The sequence below is a fragment of the Hemicordylus capensis genome, chromosome 13 (genome assembly GCF_027244095.1).
Source record: "Hemicordylus capensis ecotype Gifberg chromosome 13, rHemCap1.1.pri, whole genome shotgun sequence".
NCBI classification, from domain to species: domain Eukaryota; kingdom Metazoa; phylum Chordata; class Lepidosauria; order Squamata; family Cordylidae; genus Hemicordylus; species Hemicordylus capensis.
This window is the reverse complement of record NC_069669.1, coordinates 21,884,547-21,910,452: the sequence shown is the minus strand read 5'-3', so window position 1 is coordinate 21,910,452 and position 25,906 is coordinate 21,884,547. Positions and strand designations below refer to the sequence as shown.

The following is a 25,906-nucleotide window of genomic DNA, read 5'->3' as shown; positions in this document are numbered from 1 at the left end:
GAGAAAGTATATGTTCCTGTATTCCTAGGTTATGTTTCTGTATATGTTCCTGTATTCCTAGGTTGTGCAGATGTAGGGGCCTGTGATGCATTTTGTCTTGATGTCACCCAATAAGTACCTGTGGCGATACTTACAGCTAACCTCTCCACACCAAAAGAGAGACAACTGTCACTTGCTGTTACTTAGCGAAACTCCAGCTAGTGGTTCAAGTACGGTGAATGGAACCCCATTTAAGTGCTTGCCAGGGCAAGGTGGTTTGCCTTGACGTAGTTCCAGTGGTGCAGTATCTATCCACAGGCCAACCACAGATTCTGGCAAGGCCCTGGTTCCTCTAGAGCTGACCCCAGCATGCAGCTTGATTGTAATAACATCTACATTAGCTTTGGCTTGGTTTCAGAATGGCTCAGTCGTTGATGAATATGACATTGACTTGCTTGGGAATCTCATCTGTCATCTACCCCTGACATTAATTTGTGATGGGATATCAGCAGACACACTGGCAACAGCCTTGCACCAATTCAGGCTCTGCTATCAGCTCAGCTCGGAACAGAAGATGGAAATTCAGCGCAGACTTACTGAGTTACATGGGCAAGTTACTAATCTGTGTGGCTTTTGCTTTGAATCTTGGTGCGGTGGCACAAAAGTTAGCCAACTCCTTCGGGAAACGTAGGCACCTAAAAGCTGCTTCATACTGAGTCAGACCTTTGGTCCATTTAGCTCAGTATTGTCTACATTGCCTGGCAGTGGCTTGCCATGGTTCCAGGCAGGGGTCTTTCCCAGCCCTGCTTGGAGATGCTGCTGCCAGGGAGTGAACCTGGCATCTTCTGCAGGCAAAGAGGAAGGCTGGTCTGGTGGTCGCAAGCATGACTTGTCCCCCTAGCTAAGCAGGGCCCACCCTGGTTGCATATGAAGTGTGAGCACTGTAAGATATTCCCCTTCTTAGGGGATGGAGCCGCTCTGGGAAGAGCATCTTGGTTCCAATTCCCTCCCTGGCAGCATCTCCAAGAGAGGGCTGAGAGAGACTCCTGCCTGCAACCTTGGAGAAGCCGCTGCCAGTCTGTGAAGACAATACTGAGCTAGATAGACCAGTGGTCTGACTCAGTATATGGCAGCTTATGTTCCAGATGTTGTACCACTGAGCAGGCCATTGATCCATCTAGCTCAGATTGCCTAGAAACATAGGAAGCTGCCTTATCCTGAGTCAGACCATTGGCCTATCGAGCTCTGACTGGCAGCAGCTTCTCCAAGGTTTCAGGCAGGAGGCTTTCTCTGCCCTCCATGGAGATGTTGCCCAGAATTGAACAAGGAGCTTTCTGCATGCAAAGCAGATGCTCTACCTATATTGTCTCATCCCCAAAACCTGTCATTAAATGATAAATTTAAACCCACAAGTAGGTTCAAACGCTGTATTTTCAAGTACAGTGTGCCACTGCCATTGTGTGATTTGGGCCCTGACGTAGCTTAAATTACTAATTTGGGCTTTGAGGCAAGTTGTGGGTGTTGTTGGTTTTTTTAAAAAGAGTGTTATTCATATATTCCAAAATTTGTTTTCAGTTCCCCTAAAAATTGGACAGCTGAAACAACACAGGATAGTGGACCATTTGTAGCCCTTTTGCCAAAAGCGGAATTAAACCTCCTTGTTGAAAAGGTACTCCTAACATTTTACTTTACTGAAGTCCACTTCAAACGGATGTGCTGGAACATGTATGCTGGCTTACTGAAATTAGAAACCAGAAATAAACACTACATTTTTTTCACATTTTGTTGTTGTTGAAAGTGCACATTTTCTGCCTGATTGCATTCTGTATTCTAAAAGCCCTGTTTCTGTGTCTGTCCAAGAGTGTCTTTGGAGTCTTCTGGTAAAGCTTGCTCTGATCTTCCTGGTTCGTGTTCCTAAATCTATATTTTAAGTGCCTTTTGTCAAAGCAATAATGATAGCAACATCTTTGTATCTGCTTATCCCTCCACCCCATCCCAGTTTCCTGATATCATCTTACAAATAGCATCAAAGAGGGACGGGCCAGTTCCTCCCACCGAGGAGCTCCTGATGGCTCAGTTTGAATCTATATGCAACTCCAGCCTCCTGGACAGAGCATCTGATTTAACTCCTGGTTAGTAATTCATTGCTACCTTTGTACAGTGGGCCAAACGGCCTCTTTGTTGATCTAAATGTGTTTTGAGATATGCAATGTGTCACTGATCAGAACTACAAATAGGAAAATCATCGGAAGACTTTAGGTATCTTATATCTATTTTTGAAAGAGCTGGATATGTTATGATTCTTATGGATGTATAACCAGAGCACCTCCAGGTGAGAAGGTGGTACCAATAGACTCAGGGTAACTCACAGATACATTGGTTTCACAAAAATCTGTAGAAACATAAGAGGGCAAAAACAAAAACAAAAAACCAAACCCACCCCACCACCCATACTGCCCCAATGTAAATCAATGGAGCAGAATGTTTGTGGACACAGAAGGCAGTTAACAGACAACCAGGTGGGCGAAGCAAACGTGACTCTGGTGGTGGTTGGGAAGGAGGGTGAGTACAAAAAGAGCATAAATTTTTTCAGCTTGGAGACTAGTCCCTCAAGACAGTCACAACGCTTTCTGCTTCTGGGGGGAAGGCGCCTAAAACTGTCACCATGGCTGAGCATTCACCATGCTCAGCCACAGGTAACGCGTGCACACCAGGGATATACTACAACAGTTTCTTGCAGGTCCATACTTGTTCTGCTCATGAATCTGCCAAGCATCTGCTGAACTATGTTAGGGGAAAGATGCTTAGAAATAACTCAAGTGAATGCAATTCATTTGATTTTTGCTCTCCTCACGGTATAGGCAAACCAGAAAATGAGTGTGAATGGAGCCGGAGGATTATTTCCATTTAATTCTCTCTCGCACATCAGAGTATGTTGACTCAGCCACTTTCTGTGTCAGAATATACCCTACATAAACTTCATTTGCTGCACTTTACAATTTGAGTATTATTGCACAATGGTTGACTATCATTTATTTCAATTAGTAACTAAAGAGTTCATGGTTTGAACTATTAGAAATTAAAAGCCGGCTTGGGATCAAACCAAATTATGTGAAAATGTATTTGTTCTGTTTTGCTTGGGTTTAAACATAAAAGTGGAATGTATTTTCTGGGACTTCCAAAATGTTATACTGTGCTGAAATGTTACATTCAGAGATGAATGGTGATAAGATGTTTTTCTGGAGTTCCATAATATATTCTGCTCCGTCTTGTCCATTCCTGCTCCCTTTCACTGCCACTTAGGCTAAGAACTACTGCACATGTGCATTGCTTGATGCCTGCAAAACCATCACAGGGACATTTGTATATGTAAATGTGCCATAATGAAACCAAAGAGGGCTCTTCCATGGCACTTTAGCTGCAGTGTTTTTCAGCATCCCACGAATCCATGAGACGAAGCGAGTCTGCAGGACCTTGGAGAGTTCCAAGGGAATAGGTTGTCCCACAGCTCCATCTGAGAGCCCCATTGTGTCTCCTGGCCCAGATGAGCTCCCTCAGGGTCCACCCCTCGATGACACAGTGTGGTTCCTTAAAGCGACAGCCCCAGGGTACTCCACTCATAGGAACATAGGAAGCTGCCATTTACTGAGTCAGACCATAGGTCCATCTCGCTCACTATTGTCTTCACAGACTGACAGCGGCTTCTCCAAGGTGGCAGGCAGGAGTCTCTCTCAGTCCTATCTTGGAGATGCTGCCAGGGAGGGAACTTGGAACCTTCTGCTCTTCCCAGAGCGGCTCCATCCCCTGAGGGGAATATCTTCCAGTGCTCACACTTCTAGTCTCCCATTCATATGCAACCAGGGTGGACCCTGCTTAGCTAAGGAGGCAAGTCATGCTTGCTACCACAAGACCAGCTCTCCTCAGACCACCACTCCATCCATCTATCTAACTTTCTGTCTTTCTTTCTTAGCAAATTCTGTCCCTCTGACTTCACCCCGTTACCTTATCAAGGTGTGCTTTTGAAACATCCAGTCTAAAGTGTCAGATTCTCCTTCTATATACATATATATGTACATCACTTTATAGTTTATCTTGCAGTGGCTTGTTTTCCCATGGGAAGCATAGTGCAGTTTGCTTGCTATTTCCCTGTGTGACTAGCCCATGATATAGCACAGATACCATGGTCTAGTCTGCAATCCTTAGTGTAGGGGTTTGACAAGAAGCCTTTAAGCCAGTTCCACTGTCCTCTGATTGTAGAATTGGGATCGAGCTCATGTCTGCCGCCCTCTACCATCTGTGAAATGCCATTGCCTTGGCGACCTGCCCCATTCTGGCCTGATCCTGGTAATCTCCTAGGATCAAGCTAGACATTACATTAAACTAGTCATTGGATCCCATGTTGGGGGTCCTGGCATCTTTCTGTATGTGTATGTGTGTAGACTCCTGCCTGTAACCTTGGAGAAGCTGCTGCCAGTCAGTGTAGACAACAGAGGAGAGCTGGTCTTGTGGTAGCAAGCATGACTTGTCCCCATAGCTAAGCAGGGTCTGCCCTGGTTGCATCTGAATGGGAGACTTGATGTGTGAGCACTGGAAGAGATTCCCCTTCTTAGGGGATGGAGCCGCTCTGGGAAGAGCATCTAGGTTCCCGGTTCCCTCCCTGGCAGCATCTCCAAGAGAGGGCTGAGAGAGATTCCTGCCTGCAACCTGGGAGAAGCCGCTGCCAGTCTGCGTAGACAATACTGAGCTAGAGGGACCAAGGGTCTGACTCGGTACAAGGCAGCTTCCTGTGTTCCTATATCTAGTTAAGCTGCTTCAGAGATCAGAAAACACCAACAGCAGGAGATGGAACTAAACCTGTAATAAATATTCCTTCCTCAAATTTGTCTGCCATGTCCATGTGCTCTCATTCCTTAGAGCACATTGGCTTGGCCGTCCCCCCCCCCCCCACCGCCCCATTCACAATAAAATTAGATTCCTAAAAGGTATAAGAATGCCACTGCATTGTTTTCCGTGTGAGTGCTGTTTACACGGTGGAAAGAAAAGCCCTCCATCTGTCATGTTGCTTTTAAAAATGTGAAGCTATTTGGTTTTGACTGGTGATGAATGGATTCTGGTGGTACCATGTAAAATTTGATGTGCCTCCCCCCCACCTGTGCCCCCCGCATTGGACCAACAGATACAACCATGTTAGAATCTTTTGCCAGCTTCTGCGGTGTTATTTGATTGAAGTAAATCCTTCCTTTGGCTTCCGTCCCAAGTACAAATCTGCGCGGTACATCCTCACTGTAATTCGTTTAGTGGAGGGAGCTCAGCTCCCCAGCAACATCTGTGATGTCCTGCTTTTATTACAAGGAATAGTCAGGTGGCTTTCATTTTTCGCTAAAGTCAGAGCTACCGACGGTTTCCAAAGGGCTTGGGCAGACCTGAATTATTTTAGAAGTGATGGCTGGGGCTTCCCATTTAGAGTATGTTTATGAGTTTGTAATTTAGTTTATTTGGGGCCTTCTCACATACCACTTCAGAGGCAAACCTCCAAAGCCAGGGCATAGCTGCAATGGAAGGGTGGGGCGGAGAGGTCCTCGGGCCCTTGCTCTCCCCCCACCCCGCCCCCCACTGCCAGCTTTGTGACAGCTTCCTCTGAGCTCTCCCCCTCACAACTGTCTGAAGAAGGTGGGGCCGCAACCCACATTTTGTCCTGGGCCACCTCCAGCCTTCCGAGCCCACTGAATGGAAGCGTGGCCTGGAGGGGATACCCTTGTATGCCCTCTAAGTAAAGGGCTGCCCGTGTACTCCGTCGCCGCGGCAAAACTCCGATCTCTTTGCAACCACCTCTACATCAGGGGCAGGTGGGTGTTAAAAGATCAGGTGAATGCCCATCAGTCTGAGGGGGAGAAGCAGGCTTTCTGTCGGAACCTGGATCTGTCTGCCGGTGAACAGGGGGCACGCTGTGTTCCAAGCGCGCATGGCTGCTCTGGGAATTCTCGGGGAGGTAAGCATCTCTGTAGGCATTCCTCTCATGCCTGTCACTGCGCTGGATGTGGGAAAAAAGAGCACTGCAGTATCATTCCATTTTCAGTGCTGGAGGGTAATGCAGTCCCCTTGCCTGGATGCTAGCCGGCTGTAAACAGCAAGGACAGGTGCAGCCCGTCTGCATTAGACTTCCCCTGAGTTCTGAATTTAAAGGAACAGCCCTGCAGGGTGGGGGGTGCGGGGGCGGTTGCTCTGGAAGATCTGAAGGAGAGCTGGTCTTGTGGTGGCAAGCATGACTGCTCCCCATAGCTAAGCAGGGTCTGCCCTGGTTGCATCTGAATGGGAGACTTGATGTGTGAGCACTGCAAGATATTCCTCTGAGGGGATGGAGCCGCTCTGGGAAGAGCAGAAGGTTCCAAGTTCCCTCCCTGGCAGCATCTCCAAGAGAGGGCTGAGAGAGATCCCTGCCTGCAGCCTTGGAGAAGCTGCTGCCAGTCTGGGTAGACAATACTGAGCTAGATGGACCGATGGTCTGACTCGGTGTATGGCAGCTTCTTATTTTTAGAAGAGGAGAGCGGGTCTTGTGGTAGCAAGCATGACTTGTTCCCCTAGCTCAGCAGGATCCACCCCAGTTGCATATGAAAGGGAGACCACATGTGAGCACTGTAAGCTATTCCCCTCAGGGGATGGAGCTGCCGCTCTGGGAAGAGCAGAAGGCTCCAAGTTCCCTCCCTGGCAGCATCTCCAAGGTAGGGCTGAGACTCAAGACTTCTGCCTGCAACCTTGGAGAAGCTGCTGCCAGTCTGTGAAGACAATAGTGAGCTAGATAGATCAGTGGTCTGACTCAGTATATGGCAGCTTCCTATGTTCCTGTGATCAAGTCCCTGCTCTGAACTGCCCAGAGGGTGTTGACCAATCTCTCTCTTTCTTGCTCAGATCTTCAACTCGCCCTGAGCCATTTTGGAAGGGCAGTATACAAATCAAATAATAATAATAATTAATAATGTTGTCTGTCTCACAGGGTGGTTATGAGGATCCATGAAACCGTGTCTTCTGCCTGCAGTGTGCTTGCTTGCTCTGTGGGACCACCAACCCATGCCTCTACGGGTTATCCTAATGCAGCAGTCCTCAGCTTTGGGTCCTCAGATGATGAGGAGAACTACAATGCCCATCATCCCCAGCCACAGTGGCTAAAGGCCTCATGTATCTGGGCACCCAGAGCTGAGAACTTCTGTCCTAACATGTAAAGATGCCAGTGTGGTGTAGTGGTTAGTGCTGGACTAGGTTTGGGGAAAGCCAGGTTAAAATAAACAAATTAATACTTAATAATATTCAGTTTGGTTTTAAAATTGGTTTTATGTTAATTTTAACTGTTTTCATTTTTCATTCATGTTGAAATTTTTAAATATTATATTATTTGTGTGTTAACTGCCCTGAGCCATTCTGGGATGGGTGGTATATATAAATGGAACAAATAAATAAATAAATACAATCCTTACTTGGCTATGAAGCCTACTGAATCACCTTGGGCCAGTCACACGCTCCCAGTGCAACCTACCTCACAGGGTGGTTGTGAGGTTAAAATGAGGCGAGAACAAAATCCTGCTCTGAGGTCCTTGGAGAAGAGAGGGGTAAAAATGGAAGACAGAGAAAGGAAACCTATCGTAGTAACAAGGTCAGATAATGGTGGCATTATAAATCCCATTAAAAACAACATCAAAACGCCCACTGGATCTGAAGTTACTGGGTTGTATCTGCTGAATCGGGGTTCGTATGTGCAAGCAAAACATTTGGTGTCCTTCCCCATGGGTGATATAAGGCCGATAAAAGGGAATAAGAACAACGGTAACAATATTCCCATTTATATGGCCACCCCATAACAAATGGTTCTCAGTCTGGATGGCTCGCAAAACAATAAAATAAAATTTAGTGTACAGTTGAGAACACACAAAAACAGACCCCCAAACCCCACAAATATGGCTAAGAAGATGAAAGCATTTCAAAAGCCCTTGAGCTCCAGGAGGCGGCGTGGGCAATGATGCTCTTTCCTTTTCATTCCAGATTGTGCGGAAGTTGTGGCTCCTTCCACCGACAAGATCATCAAGTTGTCGGAAGCAAACCTATTCTGGCCGCTCCAGGGGCTGGAGTGCCTGGATCCCGGCACTTTCGCCAAGACTGTGGAACTCCTTGGCTCTGTGAGCGGTTTCAGCCCATCCCAGCTCACGGTGCTGAAAGAGAAAGCAAAGCAGGTAGTGATGAAGGTTGGGAGGGGAAGCCAAACACCCCGAATGACCCAAAGAGCTCCCAGCCCATTAGACACACGCGGCTGTCGTGTGATCACTGGCCTCTGGTTATTGGGTCAGATCCATTCCACAGCTTTCAGTCACCCCTCACTTTCCACCGCGCCTCCTTTCTTGCCATCTCAGATGCCTCTCTAGCCTCATCCAGACGTTATAAAATTGCCTCGCTGTAGCTGGTGAAGACCCGCCTGGAGTTAAGGCCCGGGCGTGGCAAGCCAATGAGCTGCACTTTTGGCACCGTTTTCTGCCCCACCCATTCCAGCCACCCCTGCTGGGGTGGGGGGCGGTGTGGACAAGAGGGCCCCATCTTGCCTGACAGACTCCCAAGACTTGGAGCTGGCACCATGTATGCGTGTTTGGGGATCCGTGTGGGTCAGGGTCTGGGGCTGCATGCTAGGCATCATGTGCCTTTCAGCTTGATAGTTCCGGTCAGAGAACAGCGCCTGCAAAGGATCGATATGATGAGAGAGAAGCTTCCTCTTTATTCCCTTCCTGTGAAAAGCCTCCCCCCCCCCGACAACTGGGCAAAAATGCACTTTTTAGAGTGGTGCCTCCCTAAGCTTTAGCAAAGAGGAAGCCACGCTCACTCCAGCCCAGCGGCAGAGCATCCATTCTGGTGGCCGTTGCCGGCTTCTCCACTGTGCTTCTTTTTAGATTGTGAGCCCTTTTGCAGGGCAGAGAGGGGACCATTTCCAGGCTCCCTTGTGGCACACAGTTTGGGAATCACCCCTGCCAACTAGGCCAGGAGGCACCTTTTTAAAGTGGTGGTTCTCTTATATTTTGGAAAAAGGGAGAGCAACTGTCCCTCTCCAGCCCAGCATCGCATCATAGGAACATAGGAGGCTGCCTTATATTGAGTCAGGTCTGTCAAGCTCAGTATTCTCTACTCTGACTGGCAGTGGCTCTCCAAGGTTTTAGGCAGGGGTCCTTCCCAGCCCTACCTGGAGATGCTGCCAGCCAGGGATTGAACCTGGGCCCTTCTGCATGCAAGGCAGATGCTCTACCATGGAGCTAGGGCTGCATCCCTCCAGTGGTCTGTGCCGTTGTCTCCCTAGGGTTTCTTTTTAGATTGTGAACCCCTTTGGGACAGGGAGCCATCTTCTTTTGTTATGTGACCTGCTTTGAAAAGTGGCCTAGGAATATTTTCTTCTTAATAACTTCTTGCAACCAGCCTGGGGCCCTCTGGACCCTTCATAACCCACTCAGCAAAAAGCCCCTTCAAGACGGCAGCTGCCGCCGTTCATAGTGCAGACACACAAACCACCATCTCAGGACAAAATAAAGCAGATTCAGTCCTCACAGCCCCACGCCCCATCAGCTGATCTGCTGTCGTGAGTCAGAAAGCTGTTGTTTTTCCATTTTGTTGTATTCCTTAGAGGGTGACCTCCAGTCGAAATAAATTGCCATGAAGATTAACATGTGCCAGCTGTACTCAGCTGGGAGAGGCATACTTACTTCTGTAATGTGCTAAACCACTAGTAATCCTTTGGGCGGCAGGTATTTTTAGCACAAATACTCTTCTAAGCTCAAAATGCAAAATTTTGGCCATGATTCTGAAGTGACTTGTCTGGTGAGTAGCCAGTGCTTAATGTCCACAAGTGAGAAGTGGAAGAACCCAACTTCTTGTGGGGAGGCTATGCCTTCTGCCTTGCTAAACCTAATTTCTAATTCCAGAGCCCGATTCAGACATTCAAGGAGGGAACGATCTGGCAGAGGCAGGCTTCTTGCTCTCCCTCCTGCAGCTGGCAAGACGAACAGTTGCAATTCTCAATTCCCAGATGTGCATAGTTCTGTGAAAAGACAATGGTCAGATCATCAGGTTGTCTGCTTCTTTTTTGAAGGTCTGGGGCCCGTTGCCGATCTGGAAGAGCCATCACATCGTTTCCCTTGGGCACATTGCCACCGCTCTGAATGAGACGGAAATCAGAGCACTAGATTTGAGCTCCATTGATACTGTGGCTGTGCTTAGTCAGCAGTCTGGATGGAGCCCTGCACAGGTTTGTGTTCGCCTGCCTTTCCCAGATAGCAGGCTTGACTGGTTGCCTACGAGGCTTGACTGCGAGTTGGAAGTGGCAAAAAAACCAAAAAAACAACAACCACCCCCCAAACCCCGAGGCAAAAAGTGTTTTTTGTTTTTACCCCGGATATAAATCGGACGACACTCTAGCATGCAGTGAAAAACCTGAATTGTGTGTGAAGTGTTCCCTGATAGCTCTCAGGTAAATTGGGCTGATATGTGAATGCACATCTCCATTCTGGGGAGGAGATGCAAACTAAAAGCTGGGTGTGAAAAATTTCCTGTAAGCTTTACACACGGGGCTTCTACCCCGAATCTCCTCCGGGAGAGAGTGTGTCCGTTCACACCCCAGCCAAACTTGCCCCAAGGTCCCTTCGAGATCCTTGGACCCACTCCACACACCAGTCGGGCTTTGTCTTGTGAATTCTAGCTTATCTCGAGGTATTTCCAGGTTTTTAAGATGCTGGTTTTAAGCTACTTCTTCTGAAAACACCGGAACAAATAGGGAGAGACACTGAGGTAGAATCATTAGCATGATAAGAGGGGCGCTCTCTTTAGAAATGCAGATGTAGCTCTTTAGTAATCTCTCTCTGCCTCCGCCCCCATTGGCTAGAAGGGAAACACGATGTGAACTTGTATCGAAACAAAACCCAAGAACAGAAGGGAGGGGCTGCTTCCTTGAGTGCCGCGAGTGTGATTCGAAGTGGCTTTGCTCAACATTTACCCAGAAACCTGAAGCTATGTGCGAATAACTCTCTGGTGGCGAGTCCATTGTTTGTGGGCGGAAGGGGCCACATTGGGGTTCTCAAGCTCTTCATCGCGAGACTTTCTCCACCTGACATCCCACTTGTAAATATTTGTGTCGTCCAATCTGGCAGTAGAGCTGGAAGGTGCCATTTCAGACCAATTTACATTGGTGGTGTAGTTATGCCTATAATAGGAGAGGTTAGGATAGGAGATGTGCCGTTTTTTAGGAGTCTAGGAAGCCGCCTTATACCAAGTCAGAATATTGGTCCATCCAGCTCAGGGTCATCTACACTGACTGGCAGCATCTATTCCTCTCTTAATTACATAGGATACTGCCTTATACTTTAAATAAAATACATTAAAATAATACTGGAAATGTTTGTGGAAATCACCTGTGTGTTTATGGAAATTAACGTGGGAATGGGCCTCGTGACTCTCTTTAATTTAAGTGTTTCAGATGGAATGAGCTCTTACCTCTTCTTTCCCTCCCCCCCTGCAGGCGAAATCCATTTTACAGGGTTTTCTAGAAGACTCGGGTCAGACGACGGACACCCTAAAAAGCTTTGATTTGGCAGGACTAGGTGCTAACCTTTGCACTCTGAACTCCACAGAGGCTGCATCCATAAATGTAATCGAGTTCAGGTGCAACATCATCTTACTTCCATTCGCGATGGCCACCCCTGCGGTGGTCAGAGAAAAGCCTTTTTTTCTTTTCTCTGACAAACCCCACTCTGAATGATGTGATGTGGTCATGTTTCGGGAGGAGGAGACCCTGCGGAATGAGGTCATTCTGCCATGCCGATCTCTGCCAGCCTTCCTCTCCACCAGACAGCTAATCTTGTGGTGTAGAGGGAGAGAAATACTCAATGAGGTGGTTCATGCTATCAGAAATAAGGCAGGACAAACATCCCACCCACATTCACCCTGTTTTCTGATTGGGTGCGGGTGGAAAACGGGGTAGAAGGTGCCGTCCGTGGTCATCTGCTAAGTAGCCTCAGGGTAGGGGGGCTTTTCTTTCTCCCTCCTTCAGCTGCTGGGTGTCCTTCTACCTAGGTCTGCCACTTAGTAGACCATCAGCGCTGCTGCCTCCTATTTACTTATTTTGATTTTATGGATTTATGTACTGCCTCAACTTGCATCTCTAGGCGGTCTGCATCCTAAAGCAAAATAAATGTTTAAGTAATAGGTGTAAAAAAAGTTTACATTTGTTTTGTTTTTAAAATCAAATTGTTTCATTTACTTGCGGACAATCAGGAAACGGAGGGGCGTGCAGCTCCCGAACTTGGGTAGAATGCTTGTCCTGCCCTCTTTCTGGCTGTGTGAACTGCCTGTATCAATGACATCCTTGGAGGAAGAGCGGGATATACATGTGAAAATAAATAAATTGCGAGGGCGGGGGGCAAATCTCATGCACAAAGCAGCATTCATACTACTGTAATGTTAAGGCTTTTGAAACTGATGCTTTCCTTTTTTTGCCCTTTTCTCAGTGTGGTTGTTGCAAGAATTGGTTCTTTGCCATGTAGCATACACATTCTAAAGGAGTTTAAAAAGAAGGCAGAATCTGTGTTTGGGTCTGTGGCAGGGTGGGACTCTGCCATCCTACAGGAGATTGGTACCATTGCAGGTAAGAAGGGTTATATCCATAGCCACATCCCCTGCTAGCTGAGCAAAGAAGCACCTTTTGAGTCTCTTTATTTAGCAGGCGGAGAGCAACTGGCCCTATCCATCCCCAGCACAGCATCTCTCCAGTGGCTGTTGCTGGTGTCTCCCTTATGTTTCTTTTTTTAGACTGTGAGCCCTTTGGGGACAGGGAGCCCTTTTATTTATTTATATCTATGTAAACTGCTTTGGTAACTTTGGTTGAAAAGCAGTATATTAATATTTGCCGTATATTCGTATATCTTTCTTCATGATATGGTTAACCTCCCTCTGTTTCAGGATGCCCAAGGAATGGGGATTGTGGATGTGCCCAATATATTGGGCAGACTCCAGATTAAGTTAGCCATGACTAAATCCCACAGAAAATTAATGGGATTTAAATTAGTAATGACTACGTTGTCTCACTGATTTCAGTGGTGCTATGCCATGTCTAACTTAGTCTGGATTCTGGATATTGTCAGCATTTTGTATGCTGTTCAGTTTCAAAAATGGAAGTGCTACTTTGGCCACAACTCAGGACAAGAATTAACTGAACTTAAATCCATTGAAATCAATGGGTTTAAGCATGCTTCATTTTGTTCTGGATCATGTGATGTTAGTATATTTACAGTATATATACTGTGTGTGTGTGCGCGCACACACATACATTAAAAATATGGCATAGCTTATCAGTGTGTTTTGCTGCTTAGATAGAGATGTTTTGAAGTAAACAGGATGGAGATTATTTTGGAAACCAGTTGTTCTAGTAAGAACTAGTCCTCCTACTTTCCTTTCACTATCTCTGCAACTGGACTAAATTTGGTTCAAATCGAGGTCCATAGGCTAAATCTCTTGTGCCTCAAATGTTCACATGTCCACCATCTTCGAACGGGGTGGATGAGATAATCACAAACTACACCACTGAGGTGTCCTTGTGTGTCACTCACTTCAACTGTACCTCATTTGGTTCAAATTAGTTACAGTCTACAAGTTAGCCCACTTGCACCTCAAATGTTCACGTGTCTGCCATCTTGGATCGGGGTAGATGACATCATCACAATCTACGCCATTGAGGTTGCCCCATGTGCCCCTATAGCTGTAGCAAATTTGGTTCAAATTGGTTAGGCGGTTCACAAGTTAGCCCACTTGTGCTTCAAATGTTTACGTGCCCGCCATCTTGAATCGGGGTGGATGACATCACAAACTACGCCACTGAGGTGTCCCTGTGTGTCACTTACTACAACTTTATCTCATTTGGTTCAAATCGGTAATGCAGTTCACAAGTTAGCCCATTTGTGCCTCAAAAGTTTATGCATCCGCCATCTTGAATCGGTGTGGATGACATCATCATAAGCCATTGAGGTGTCCCTATGTGTCCTTACAACTGTACCCGATTTGGTTCATATTGGTCCAGGCATTGTGAAGTTGATCGGGGGAGACACATACATGGACAGCCGGGTGATCTCATAAGCCTACTGGAAAGTAGGCTAAAAATGGGACAGGAGGCTGGGAGCAGAAAGCTGGGAGAAACTGCACTTTTGCCTTTAAAACAGAAATAAAGTTTTAAAGAACTTGATTAGAAAATTGATTAGAGAAATGCTCTTTTGTAAAAGGGCACTTTACTAATCCAGTTTTTTTCACTGCAAGAGTCCCTTTGCATCAAGCATCCATTTAATTACAAAGAATCTCCTTGTTTTCTTAGAGGCCTGATTTCCCAGTGGTGTCTGGAAAACATTTTAGAATCGATTTCCTAAAACATAAGGAGGTTCTGAAACACACATTTGCCCCAAATTCAGCATAATCAAGATGGCGTGAAGTTGTGTTCTGATCTTTTCTCTCCAGCTGCTTTAAATGAGGAAGAATTAAAAACTCTTGATAAAGAATTGATGCCCTACTTCCAGCCAGCTGCAATAAAATCTATCCCTAATGACATCTTCAAAGTAAGTATTTGGCTTCTTCAGTGTGCTTTCAAAATTAGTTTTCTGCTGTTGTAAATGACGGTATAAATAAATGTCCCCATTAATTTAGAGGATCTGATGAAGGGCTATTTTTGGAGTGTGGTCACCAGAATGGACTGAAATAGCCATCAATGTCCTTTTGATCATCTGGCAGGTCATCATGGCACTTCTGTGAAATACTTTCCTGAAGGAGATATTCAGAATTATTTTAGCCTGGTGACGGGGTTGTGGTGGTCCCTCTGTTATATTCCAGGGTGATAACACACAGCGTAGTATTCAGCACAACAGAGCATAGACTGGAAGAAGCCTCTGTCCACTTCTTCCATGATAATGTGACAAGTCAGGAATCAACTTGGGAGTGGCTCTCTGGGGGAGGTGCTCCAGTGATATGGTACCACCACAGAAAAGGCTCTGTTTCCAGTCACCGTCTGCCTTGAGCCAGTATGGTGTAGTGGTTACAATGTTGAGCTAGGACTAACATAAGAATAGTCCTGCTGGATCAGGCCCAAGGAGGCCCATCTAGTCCAGCCTCCTGTTTCACACAGTGGCCCACCAGATGCCGCTGGAAGCCTACAGGCAGGAGCTGAGGGCATGCCCTCCCTCCTGCTGTTACTCCCCTGCAACTGGTAGAGGCATCCTGCCTCTGAGGCTGGAGGTAGCCTATAGCCCTCCGACTAGTAGCCGTTGATAGACCTGTCCCCTATGAAGTTCTCCAAGCCCCTCTTAAAGCCATCCAGATCGTTGGCTGTCACCACATCTTCTGACAGAGAATTTCCACAAGTTGATTATGCATTGTGTGAAAAAGTACTTCTGTTTGTTGGTCCTAGATTTCCTGGCCATCAATTTCATGGCATGACCCCTGGTTCTAGTGTTATGGGAGAGGGAGAAGAATCTCTCTCTCTCCACTTTCTCCACACCATGCATGATTTTATAGACCTCTATCATGTCTCCCCGCAGTCATATTTTTTTTTTCTAAATTAAAAAGCCCCAAATATTGTAGCCTTGCCTTATAAGGAAGGTGCTCCAGGCCCCTGATCATCTTGGTTGCCCTCTTCTGCACCTTTTCCAGTTCTGTAAAGTCCTTTTTTAAGATGTGGTGACCATAATTGTATGCAGTACAATATATAAGAGCAGTACAATATTAGCTGTTTTATTTTCAACCCCCTTCCTAATGATCGCTAGCATGGAATTGGCCTTTTCCACAACTGCCACACACTGAGTCGACACTTTCAACAAGCTGTCCACCACGACCCCAAGATCCCTCTCCTGGTCAGTCACCGACAGCTCAGATCCCATCAGCGTATACGTGAATTTGGGGCTTTTTATCCCAGTGTACATCACTTAACACTTGCCAGCATTGAACTACATCTGCCATTTTGTCGCCCATTCACCCAGTTTGGAAAGATCCTTTTGGAGCTCCTCACAATCTGTTTTGGATTTCACTACCCGGGGAGTACTGCTGGGGAGACCTGAGTTCAAATCCCTGTTCAGCCATGAAACTCACTAAGTTACTCTGGGCAAGTCACTTAACCTACCTCACAAGGCTCTTATGAGGAGAAACATAACCATGTGCATTGTTCTGGGCTCCTTGTATGCAAAATAAAAATAATGAAGGAGGGAGTGACTCTGAGCATGTGCAGAATGGTTCCCTTATCAGAAAAAAATTAGAACCAGTCCCACATAACTGGGATTGGAGGGTATGATTTCCACCCAGACTGGAATCCTGGAAACTCCAGTTAAGCCTTTGATAGTATAATTTTTAAAAATAAAATACCCAACAGCGCACCCTTTTGCAGGAGTTTCAGATATACAAAAACATGTAATTTCTTCTGTGAAAAGAGCTTGCTGCTTTGTGGAAGAGAATTTCTTCCGGAAGATTAACATTTCCAGCAAAACCGTTGTAGATGTCAGCTTTACAAATGGGTGTTAGCGTTCTGCACAGAAAGGTAATTACTGTGCAGTTATAATAACAGGGTTTGTATTGTTTTTAAAGCCGGCCTAATAATATGGCCGCACTTGACAGATTATTTTGCACTGGAGGGAAAGATCCAGCAGTGAGACTGGCCATGACATCCCTTCATTTTGTGGCGGGCATGGCCTGTGGTGTCCCTTGTCTCAGGCCACCCTTTGGAAGCGTGAGTGAAGACGGGCGGCTGTATTTGAAGCTGCTGATGCAAAGAGGAATGGGGCAGGAAGCACCAGGAGGTGAAAGGACCCCATCCTGGAGGTTGCCTGGTGCCAGCTTGTGTCTGTCTGTCTTCTGCACTCAGCCTGTGGTGGAAGCAAGCTGCCACCACCCAAGGAGAGCCTTGTCCGAGCAGCCCCAAGTTCCCACAGTGGCCCGCCAGATGCCTCTGGGCAGCTCCCAGGCAAGCGATGAAGGCGTGCCTTCTCTCTCTCCGGCTGTGGCTCCTCTGCCGCTGGGATTCAGAGGCCTCCTCTAGAACCTGGAGGGATCCTCGAGCAGTCAAGAGGACTTAGCCACTGAGAGACCTGTCCTCCACCAGGAAGAAAGCTGTTCATGTGGTAGTGAGCATGAATTGTCCCCTTTGCTTTCTACCGAGTCAGACCCTTGGTCCATCTAGCTCAGTCCTGTCTACACTGGCTGGCAGCGGCCCTCCGAGGTTCCAGGCAGGAGTCTTATTTCCCAGCCCTACCTGGAGAGGCTGCCAGGGAGTGAACCTGGGGCCCTCTGTATGCAGAGCAGATGCTCTACCATTGAGCGGTGGCCCCATTCTCTAAGCAGTGTGTCTTATGCAGCAAACAGCCCTTGCAGGTAGTCACCCATCCAATTGCAAACCAGAGCAGACCCTGCTTAGCAGAAGGGGACCATTCCTGCTCGCTACTGCAAGACCAGCTCTCCTCCCCAGGTGCTTGTATGTACACAGACACGTGTGTGCCTGTGTTTTTGTTGCTTTCCGCTCCCTCCAGTGGACCCTGGGCTCTTTTGCTGGGTGGAAGGGTGTCCTCAAGCAGCCCTTGGTCTTTCTTTGTCCAGGAGCTGTCCCCCGAGCAAATAGCAAGCTTGGGCCCTGAAAACGCCGCCATGGTTACAGAGTCCCAGCAGCAGCACCTGAATGAATTGCAGCTTCAGAGCCTTCACCTGGCGCTAGATGGGGCCAGAAGCAACATCCAAGACGCTCCGCTCAGTGAAAGTACAACCAGAGCCTCCTACACCTTTGCTCTTAGCTGTGAGTAGAATGCACTTGCCTTTCCGCAGACACGCCTCCAGGGCTCTTCCTCACTCTGTAAGGCCTGTGGGCCAATGGAGGCTCCCATCTCCCTCAGGGTGAATCTGTGTGAGGCTGCAGTCCTATGCACACATTTACTTGGGACTTGTCCCCTTTGCTAAGCAGAGTTCACCCTGGTTGCATTTGAATGGCAAACTATACATGTGTGAGCACTGTAAGAGATTCCCCTCGGGGATGGGGCCTCTCTGGGAAGAGTACCTGCATGCAGAAGGTCCCAAGTTCCCTCCCTGGGAGTCCATCACACATGGCTTTATGGTATCCGAAGAGCGAATCTACTTTGCAGTAGATTCAAGGCAGTTTAATTTGGGGGATTAGATGGACAATTCACATAGCTGTGGGCTCCTCCCCGCAATCTTTCTCCTATGTGTGTTCTCACCAACCAGAGTCTTGAACAGAAATGACCACTGCTGAGGACAAGGATGGGTCCCTCAGACCTTGGCACCTACTGTGGACCCCAGAGTGTGCCCTGTAGCAGGGATTCCCAGATGATGTTGACTACAACTCCCATAATTCCCAGCTGCAATGGCCTTTGGCTGGGGGTGATGGGAGTTGTAGTCCAAGCACATCTGGGGACCCAGGGATGGGAAGGTGTGTTCAATGCCACATCACAGCCATCCTCTTTCCTTTTTACATGCATCTCATTACGTGGGACATACATGGTAAGAACACCCTCAACACAGAACAGGACCACCTGCTATTTGCGGGTCTAGCACTCTGTTTTGTGTATCCATGGCCGGGTAATTAGCACCCTCCTCAGTATAAATCGGGGGGGGATGGGGATGGGTGTGTGTGTGTGTGTGTGTAAAGGTTAAACCTGCATATTTGCAGGTTGGGGGTGGCTGCCATTTTGTTTTTGGGAGCCATTTAATGGCTTCTTTGGGGGTCTAAAACAGCTATTTTTGGCCAATTTTCAGAACGGTGGACTACTTGGAAGCATGCGAAGGCACTTGGAGGCATTATTTGGGTGTTGTTTCGGGGGGGGGGCTATTTTTGGCTGATTTTCAGGGATTTGGGGCAGTCCGGGAACCTAACCACGGATTCCCATAGTCCTCATGACCCAGTCCTTGCGGAATCGCTATCCATGCCCCTCCGCCCCGCCCCCCACGGAACGAAACCCCCACGAATAACAGGGTTCTTCTGTAATCGTAATTGCTTCACAGCTAGAAAACATCCTCTAGAATGGAAGATCTAAAGAATCTAGCCCATGTCTATAAGCCTCCTAGGCCTGTGGTTTCTTAGTCCCCTTGTACTTCCTCTCTCTTTTTTGAAAGAACTGCTTTTTTAAAAAACCCCAAACAAACTGCAAAAGGGCTCTCTGACTTTAATTTCCTTTGATGGAACAAAAGCCAACCTGGGTTGAGCATGGGATCCTCAAGACCCGGTTTGTTCATCTCTCAAGGCTTTATGAAATGACAGCTTTGGCATCATCCTGGCTGTCTGCTATGGTGTTGCTATGGGCACCTCCCCAGGTGGCTGTCAATGGGATCTGCATCAGATTCCCTCGTCCTCCCTGGCCTGTGGGACGCCACCAGCATTCTCCCCCCCCCCACCCCCAGGGACTCCTGTTGAGCAAAAACAGCTGTCAGCTGACAGAAGGACTTTATTATCTCTCATTCAGGGAGGCACTGAATAAACGCCTATTCCCCAGCTGACCCGGCACGGTTCGCTTTCTGTTTACTGGATCTCCTCAGCCATTTTCTGCTCTGTCAGCCTCAGCGGCTTTCGCCTTTCTGCCTCCAAGGCTGGCAGTGAATCCTGTACGTATTGTACGCACCAACTCTCCAGGTTTTCAGCTGAGCAGGAATCAACTCCTAGGGAACACCAGGAACATATTCTGGAGCAGGGCGGCACAACCTTTGCTCTCCAGCGGCTTTTGAACTACAGCTCCCATCATCCCCAGCCACGGGCCAATAGTCAGGGGTGATGGGAGCTGTAGTCCAACATCTGCAGGCAGGCCACAGCTGTTGTTGTTAATTTTGATTTCTATACCACCCTTCCAAAAATAGCTCAAGGCGGTTTGCACAGAGAAATAATAAATAAGTAAGATGGCTCCCTGTCCCCAAGGGGCTCACAATCTAAAACGAAACATAAGAGAGACAGCAGCCACAGTCACTGGAGGTACCGTGCTGGGGGTGGAGAGGGCCAGTTGCGCCAGGCATTTTGCTCACCGGCCTCCCTGCGGTTGTTGAGCAGCACTTCTTAAAGTGGTGACTCAGTAAGTGGATGCCCATCTGGTGTGGCAACCCTGGTTGAACTTGACATGTTATATACTCCCCCTTCCTCTGCCTAGCCTTCACAGTATGTCTTTCGGAGCATGGCGTGATGCCTTACCATCAGCAGTTTTATTTGGGAGATTTTCGAAAATCCCCTTGGCCGGTCGGATCGGCCCTTGTGGTTCAGGTGAGGTTGAGTCTGTCCAGCATGAGCAAAGAATGTTCCTTTTATAACGATAGTCGGCATAATTTTTTATTTTATATGGCTTCACAGACTGGCAGCGGCTTCTCCCAGGTTGCAGGCAGGAGTCTCGCTCAGCCCTATCTTGGAGATGCTGCCAGGGAGGGAACTTGGGACCTAGATGCTCTTCCCAGAGCAGCTCCATCCCCTAAGAAGGGGAATATCTTCCAGTGCTCACACTTCTGGTCTCCCATTCATATGCAACCAGGGTGGAGCCTGCTTAGCTAAGGGGACCAGTCATGCTTGCTGCCACAAGACCAGCTCTCCTCTCTTCAAGCAAGGTGTGTTCCAGCTAAGCTAATGACCTCTCTTTCTCATGCACATTTGTCCCCTCAGAGCCTTCCCAGACTGCCCAGCTCACCAGTGGATATATGCATAAGATGGGATGCTAATTCACCATGTGTTGTGCTTTTCAGGTGCTCCCTTCTCCTGTGCCTTAAGCCTTTGGTCATGTGCTGTATTCATTCTGCTTCCTGAATTAGTGGCCCCGCCTAGATTTTACTGTAAGCATGGACTTTTTGTGTTTTGTTTTGTTACTTTAAAGATATTGTCTATTAGAGATGCTTTAGAAAGATGTATTATGTGAAGCCAAAACATTACAGTGTTCAGTTACGGGAAGGCGCTTACCAGTCACTCCAGAGACTAAAATCATGCAAGTCAGAAGATCCTGTCACTGCCTCTATTTATTTATTATTTTATTAACACATTTTTATACCGCCCAAAACTTTTGTCTCTGGGGCTACAACAAAACAAAATAAATGACAACAGAAAAAAATTAAAACGTTAGTTAAAATAAATGACAGCAAGAAAGTTATAAAGCATTACAATTTAAAATTTTAAAACAATGTTAAAAGCATTAAAACAGTATTTAATTAAAAGCCAGGGTGAACAGATTCATCTTTAAAGATTTCTTTTTAAATTGTCAAAGATGGGGTGGCTCTTATCTTAGCAGGGAGTGCATTCCAAAGCTTCGGGGCAGCAGCGGAGAAGGCCCATCCCTGAGTAGCCACCAGACGAACCGGAGGCAAATGCAGATGGACCTTCTCCGGATGATCTCAATGGGCAATGGGGTTCATGCCGAAGAATCTAACCTGTGAGTCAGGTGTGGGTGGGCCAAGAATCCTGGAAGTGACGAATTTCATCACTGGATGGGTTTGTGTGAGAGCAGGTGGTCCTATTGGAGACCTCTGTGCCCCAGAAAGAACTACAGTCCCCTGCAGGGAGGTCATATCTGTTAAACTAGTATGTATCTGTAGTGCATATATGTCAGGGGTGATCAGCTGGAGGCTCTCCAGCTGTTGTTGGACTACAACTCCCATCACCCTCTGCTGCAGGTTTTTTTTGCAATGGGGATGATGGGAGTTGTAATCCATCAACAGCTGGAGAGCTTTGGAGTGACCACCCCTGATATATGCCTCTGAAAACGCCAACTTGTCAAGATAGCTGCCCGATTCGCCGCATCGACTCTTCAGAAATTAAAACAGTGTCGGAGACTTGTTTGCTGTCTGTTTTCTTTCTTTTCCCCTCCCCACAATACTATCTTGGTTTATTTTCCAGAGATCTACAGCTCAAGTGGGAAGATACAGAATCAGCCTTTTGGAAAGCCCATCAAGCTATTGAAGTTGCAGTTCTCCAAGAAATCCAGTAGTTGTGAGTCCCAAAGGATACATTAAAGCAATCATTCCTAGTTTCCTGTAACTTCAGCTCCAATGTAGTGGAGGCAGTTGCTTGCTGATGGGGCATTGGAAAAGCAGACGAAAGATTCATAGATGAATACCTGTAGCCTTTTGAGAAAATCAACAAGAGAGAGGACCGGGGTGTCCTGAGGGTGCCAGATCCTCAAGGATTACCTAGGGATCCTCCCTCCATTTTATATATTTTCATAAGGGCTACAATATAGATTAGAATAAAAATAAGAGCCCGGGATAGTTATTTTAAATAACTCTTATTCTAGGAAGCAAATTAAATTCAGTGCGGCAAAGATTTTCCACAGCTTGCCTGGGAGTCCATGGACCCAGGTTAAGGACTTTGCTTAAGAGGGTGAGACGTCTTCAGCAAGGACTAGAATATGCTTTTAAGGTATTGTCCTGTTCAGGGCTGCCTCATTTTCATCGGAAGCAGTGAGGACTGGAAGCATGATGGTGAGTGCTTCCGTGACTTGGGCAATCCCCCACACAGATTTTCCACCCCCCAAAAGTATCTTTCCTTTCCCCAAAACACATTTAAGTGAGGAGGAGTTTCTCCTTCAAGCTTTCTTGCTGTCTGCATCCCTGGTCCGAGGCGAGCTGCTCAATCGGTCAATGTGATCTGTCTGCCCAGTGCAGCTGTCCATATCCTAATGCACTCTTAGAAAGTGAGCGCAGCCTGAAGTCCTGGATCTAGATACAGGAACAGTGCGTCCTTTTCTACACATTATGTTCAAACTCTGCACAGTGCGCACTTGCAGATCTGTGTGCACATAGTTATTCACACATTGTGTTCAGTGTACCTACAGCAGGAAACTTCCTATCTGTACCTTGCATTTAAGGGGGCCTGTTCCCAGATTCACTTTTCAAATGAACATACAGTTAAATTTGCAAAAGGTTGTTTTAAACATATAAGACAGAATATCCAATATGCAATGTCAGCATGAGGGCTTCCCAGAGGCATCTGGTGGGCCACTGTGCGAAACAGGATGCTGGACTAGAGGGGCCTCCTTGGGCCTGATCTAGCAGGGCTGTTCTTATGTTCATGTTTATGTTCATGAGACCTGGAGATTGACAATAAGCAGAGAGTAATAGGTTTCAGTCCAAGTCACAAGTAACTGCTTGCTAGTAGTAAACTTCTGGCCAAACGTGTTTCGACCTCTCCCGGTCTTCATCAGTCACACAATTAATACATTAAATAGGAGTGAGTCTACAGACTTGTGGACCTCCTGTCCTTTAGGGTTTCACACTGCCACCCCTTGCAATAAATTTCGGACTGGCAAATGAGATGTCAACAGATTCTCCCTGCTATAGCATCCATTTTTCTCAAAGTTTGTGGACTCATATTTGATGTCTGTATTGTGCCACTGATTAAGACTCAAAGAGGTTAGAAATGCTTGTGGTCAAAAGTTGTTACTGGAAAACAATCTGCTTGTGACTTTGATTGTGCTCTCTATGTTTATTGTCAACCTCTAGGTCTCATATTCACATTGCATATTGGATATTGTGGGTATTACATGTTTAAAACAAACTTTTGCAAATTTTAGGAGTTTATTTCATTGCTTTTTGACACTTTCAGATTTATTATTTGAATTCATATCATTGTCCATTTCTTATATAATTTTGTCCTGGTTTGAAGCATTTTGCTTATAGATCTTTAAAACTCCATAACTGTTTTAAACAGTTTTACTTACAAATTAGGTAAATCTTGGTGGTATATTGCTAGCCTTTGGTAATATTCTGTATTTATTTTTCAACGGCTACATACATGGCAATTAAAATCAAGAGAGTGAGTGGCACTGTACACTCTACCAAGCAAAAATGTCTTATTGAAATAGGAGTTACAGTATGTTCATTATGTTAAGTGATCACTTAAGTTTGCAAGAAATGTTTAGAACATTCTCTATTTGTTGCCTTCTGTTTGGATGAGTAATGTTAGAAATGTTGTTAAAATCCTACTCAGTTTTGTAACTGTAGTTTTGTAATTTCAAAAGCTTTTTCTTGTGGAACCAGCATGAGTTATCTTGTGTATGAAGGAATTGTTTCAAATGCATTTAAATAATTAGGGATGAAACTATGTTTTGTCTAGTATGTACTTTAATTTCTTTTTGGCTGTTCTAAAATCAAAGCCTGCAGACGTATGGGTAACACTCCCCCACATACCATATCTTTGTAGTGCTTAGTGACAAATAGCAGGAACAAAGTTATGAGTTGTGTGTGTGTCTTTGAACGAAGAAAGTTGTGTGTGTGTGTCTTTGAACGAAGAAAATAATCCAAATGGCTGTAGAATCTCACAGCTTCTTCTCTAACATTGAAGATAATACCTTTTCTGTTTCTGTTCCAGAAGATAATAATTTGGGCAGGATGTTGCTCTTATTTCTTTAATATCATTCCTGTTCGCCTTTTACTTTTGAAATTGGCTTCCTTTGATCCTAATATTACTCTTTAGAAGCGAATCCAAGAGCATGTCAAGCTGATTGCTAAGTTCTCGTTCTCTCTCGCTACCTACCACAAAATGGTCATTATTCGTGGTTTTTTCATATGCCTGTCTGCGTCTTGTCCCCCCTGACCCACAGCTTTGCTTTACTGACCTAAAGGCTAAGCGACACCATATTGAACATGCATACACTCTCTGCCGTGTTGTCATGGGGAACCAAAACGAAGGATGCACCTTCTCCACACCAACACAGAGATGCTATTAAAAGTGTGCTGTCAAGTCAATTTTGACTCCTGGCGCCCACAGAGCCCTGTGGTTTTCTTTTGGTAGAATACAGGAGGGGTTTCCCATTGCTGCCTCCCACGCAGTGTGAGATGGTGCCTTTCAGCACCTTCCTATATTGCTGCTGCCTGATATAGTACCAGTGGGGATTCGAACCGGCAACTTTCTGCTTGTTAGTCAAGCATTTCCCTGATGAGTGTTAAAGTTCAACCCTGGGCAACTTTCTGCTCCCACCCACTACACTGTCAGGCAGGGATGGCCCAGGGTATTATGCAGGGGTGTTGCTAGGTACTTAAAAGATCCAGGCCCCGGATCCACAGCCCCCTTCTGATAATTAAACTCAGCCATACCTTCCCCAAGCAGAATTGCATATGTTTTTTAAAGTCTCTAATATTCTAATAGAGCACCTAAGACGGTGAAAGCACCCCCTGCTCTGTTTAGTGTGTATCCCTGTTGCATTTCCCCTGATCTCATAGAGCAGGGGGTCCTCACCCGTGGATCCCCAGATGTTGGACTACAACTCCCATCATCACCAGCCACATTGTGGCTAAGAATGAAGGGAGCTGTAGTCAAACATCATATGGGGACCCACATTTGAGAACTCATGGAGTAGAGCAAACCTCCACTAACATCTTTATAGCAAAGGAAGCATCACCCAAAGGACCCTGGAAATACCGTTGCTTGATAGAGAGCCTGGAAATTCTCTGCAGAAAGATCCCCAGCCTAACCCTGCACAAAACTACAGTTCCCAGAATTCCTGGTGGTAAGGGAGAGCCTGTTAATTGGTTAAAAGTCTGATGTGTAGATATGCTCTCTGTCTTTACGTTGGGACATATAAGAGAAAGCAGTTCCATAGCCCACTAAGCCCATGCTCTGGGTGGTACAGATATAACCTAAGTTTGTTATACTACGTCTTTTTATAAAATGCTTTTCTGTCGTGGCATGCAAAGCATTGTATCTGAGCCAGAAATATCACTGAAGAGCCACGGAATGTTGAATGGGACCCTTGAGGGCATCTAGTCCACCCTTTGCTTAGGAAACATGCCTGCCACTTCCCTGACAGATGCTGCGCGGTCACCCCTAAATACGAAAGCCTGTGTTTTTGCTCAAAAGCAAAACAAAATGAAAAGCCTAGTTAAATCCAGTGGTGGTGATGGTCTTTCCTGGCGGGTCAGCAGCCCTAACACT

General features: G+C 46.5%; 1 protein-coding gene across 8 annotated transcripts in view; it reads left to right on the top strand.

The window, feature by feature from the left end:
• Nucleotides 1–24,200, top strand: part of OTOA (otoancorin) — a 64,819-nt gene extending 40,619 nt beyond the window's left edge. For 6 of the 8 annotated variants that reach the window (XM_053276542.1, XM_053276538.1, XM_053276541.1 and 3 more), the window contains 11 exons: nucleotides 398–588; nucleotides 1,555–1,648; nucleotides 1,979–2,111; nucleotides 8,011–8,198; nucleotides 10,091–10,246; nucleotides 11,513–11,655; nucleotides 12,501–12,637; nucleotides 14,494–14,591; nucleotides 17,608–17,800; nucleotides 20,731–20,817; nucleotides 21,872–24,200. In XM_053276542.1, coding sequence (XP_053132517.1) covers nucleotides 398–588; nucleotides 1,555–1,648; nucleotides 1,979–2,111; nucleotides 8,011–8,198; nucleotides 10,091–10,246; nucleotides 11,513–11,655; nucleotides 12,501–12,637; nucleotides 14,494–14,591; nucleotides 17,608–17,800; nucleotides 20,731–20,817; nucleotides 21,872–21,873 — 1,422 coding nt within the window. In that variant the 3' untranslated portion in view covers nucleotides 21,874–24,200. Of the gene's footprint in view, nucleotides 1–397; nucleotides 589–1,554; nucleotides 1,649–1,978; nucleotides 2,112–8,010; nucleotides 8,199–10,090; nucleotides 10,247–11,512; nucleotides 11,656–12,500; nucleotides 12,638–14,493; nucleotides 14,592–17,607; nucleotides 17,801–19,478; nucleotides 19,604–20,730; nucleotides 20,818–21,871 lie in introns of those variants that run through there. The other 2 variants (XM_053276543.1, XR_008312024.1) reach the window with 2 other exon arrangements.
• Nucleotides 24,201–25,906: the final 1,706 nt, after the last annotated feature.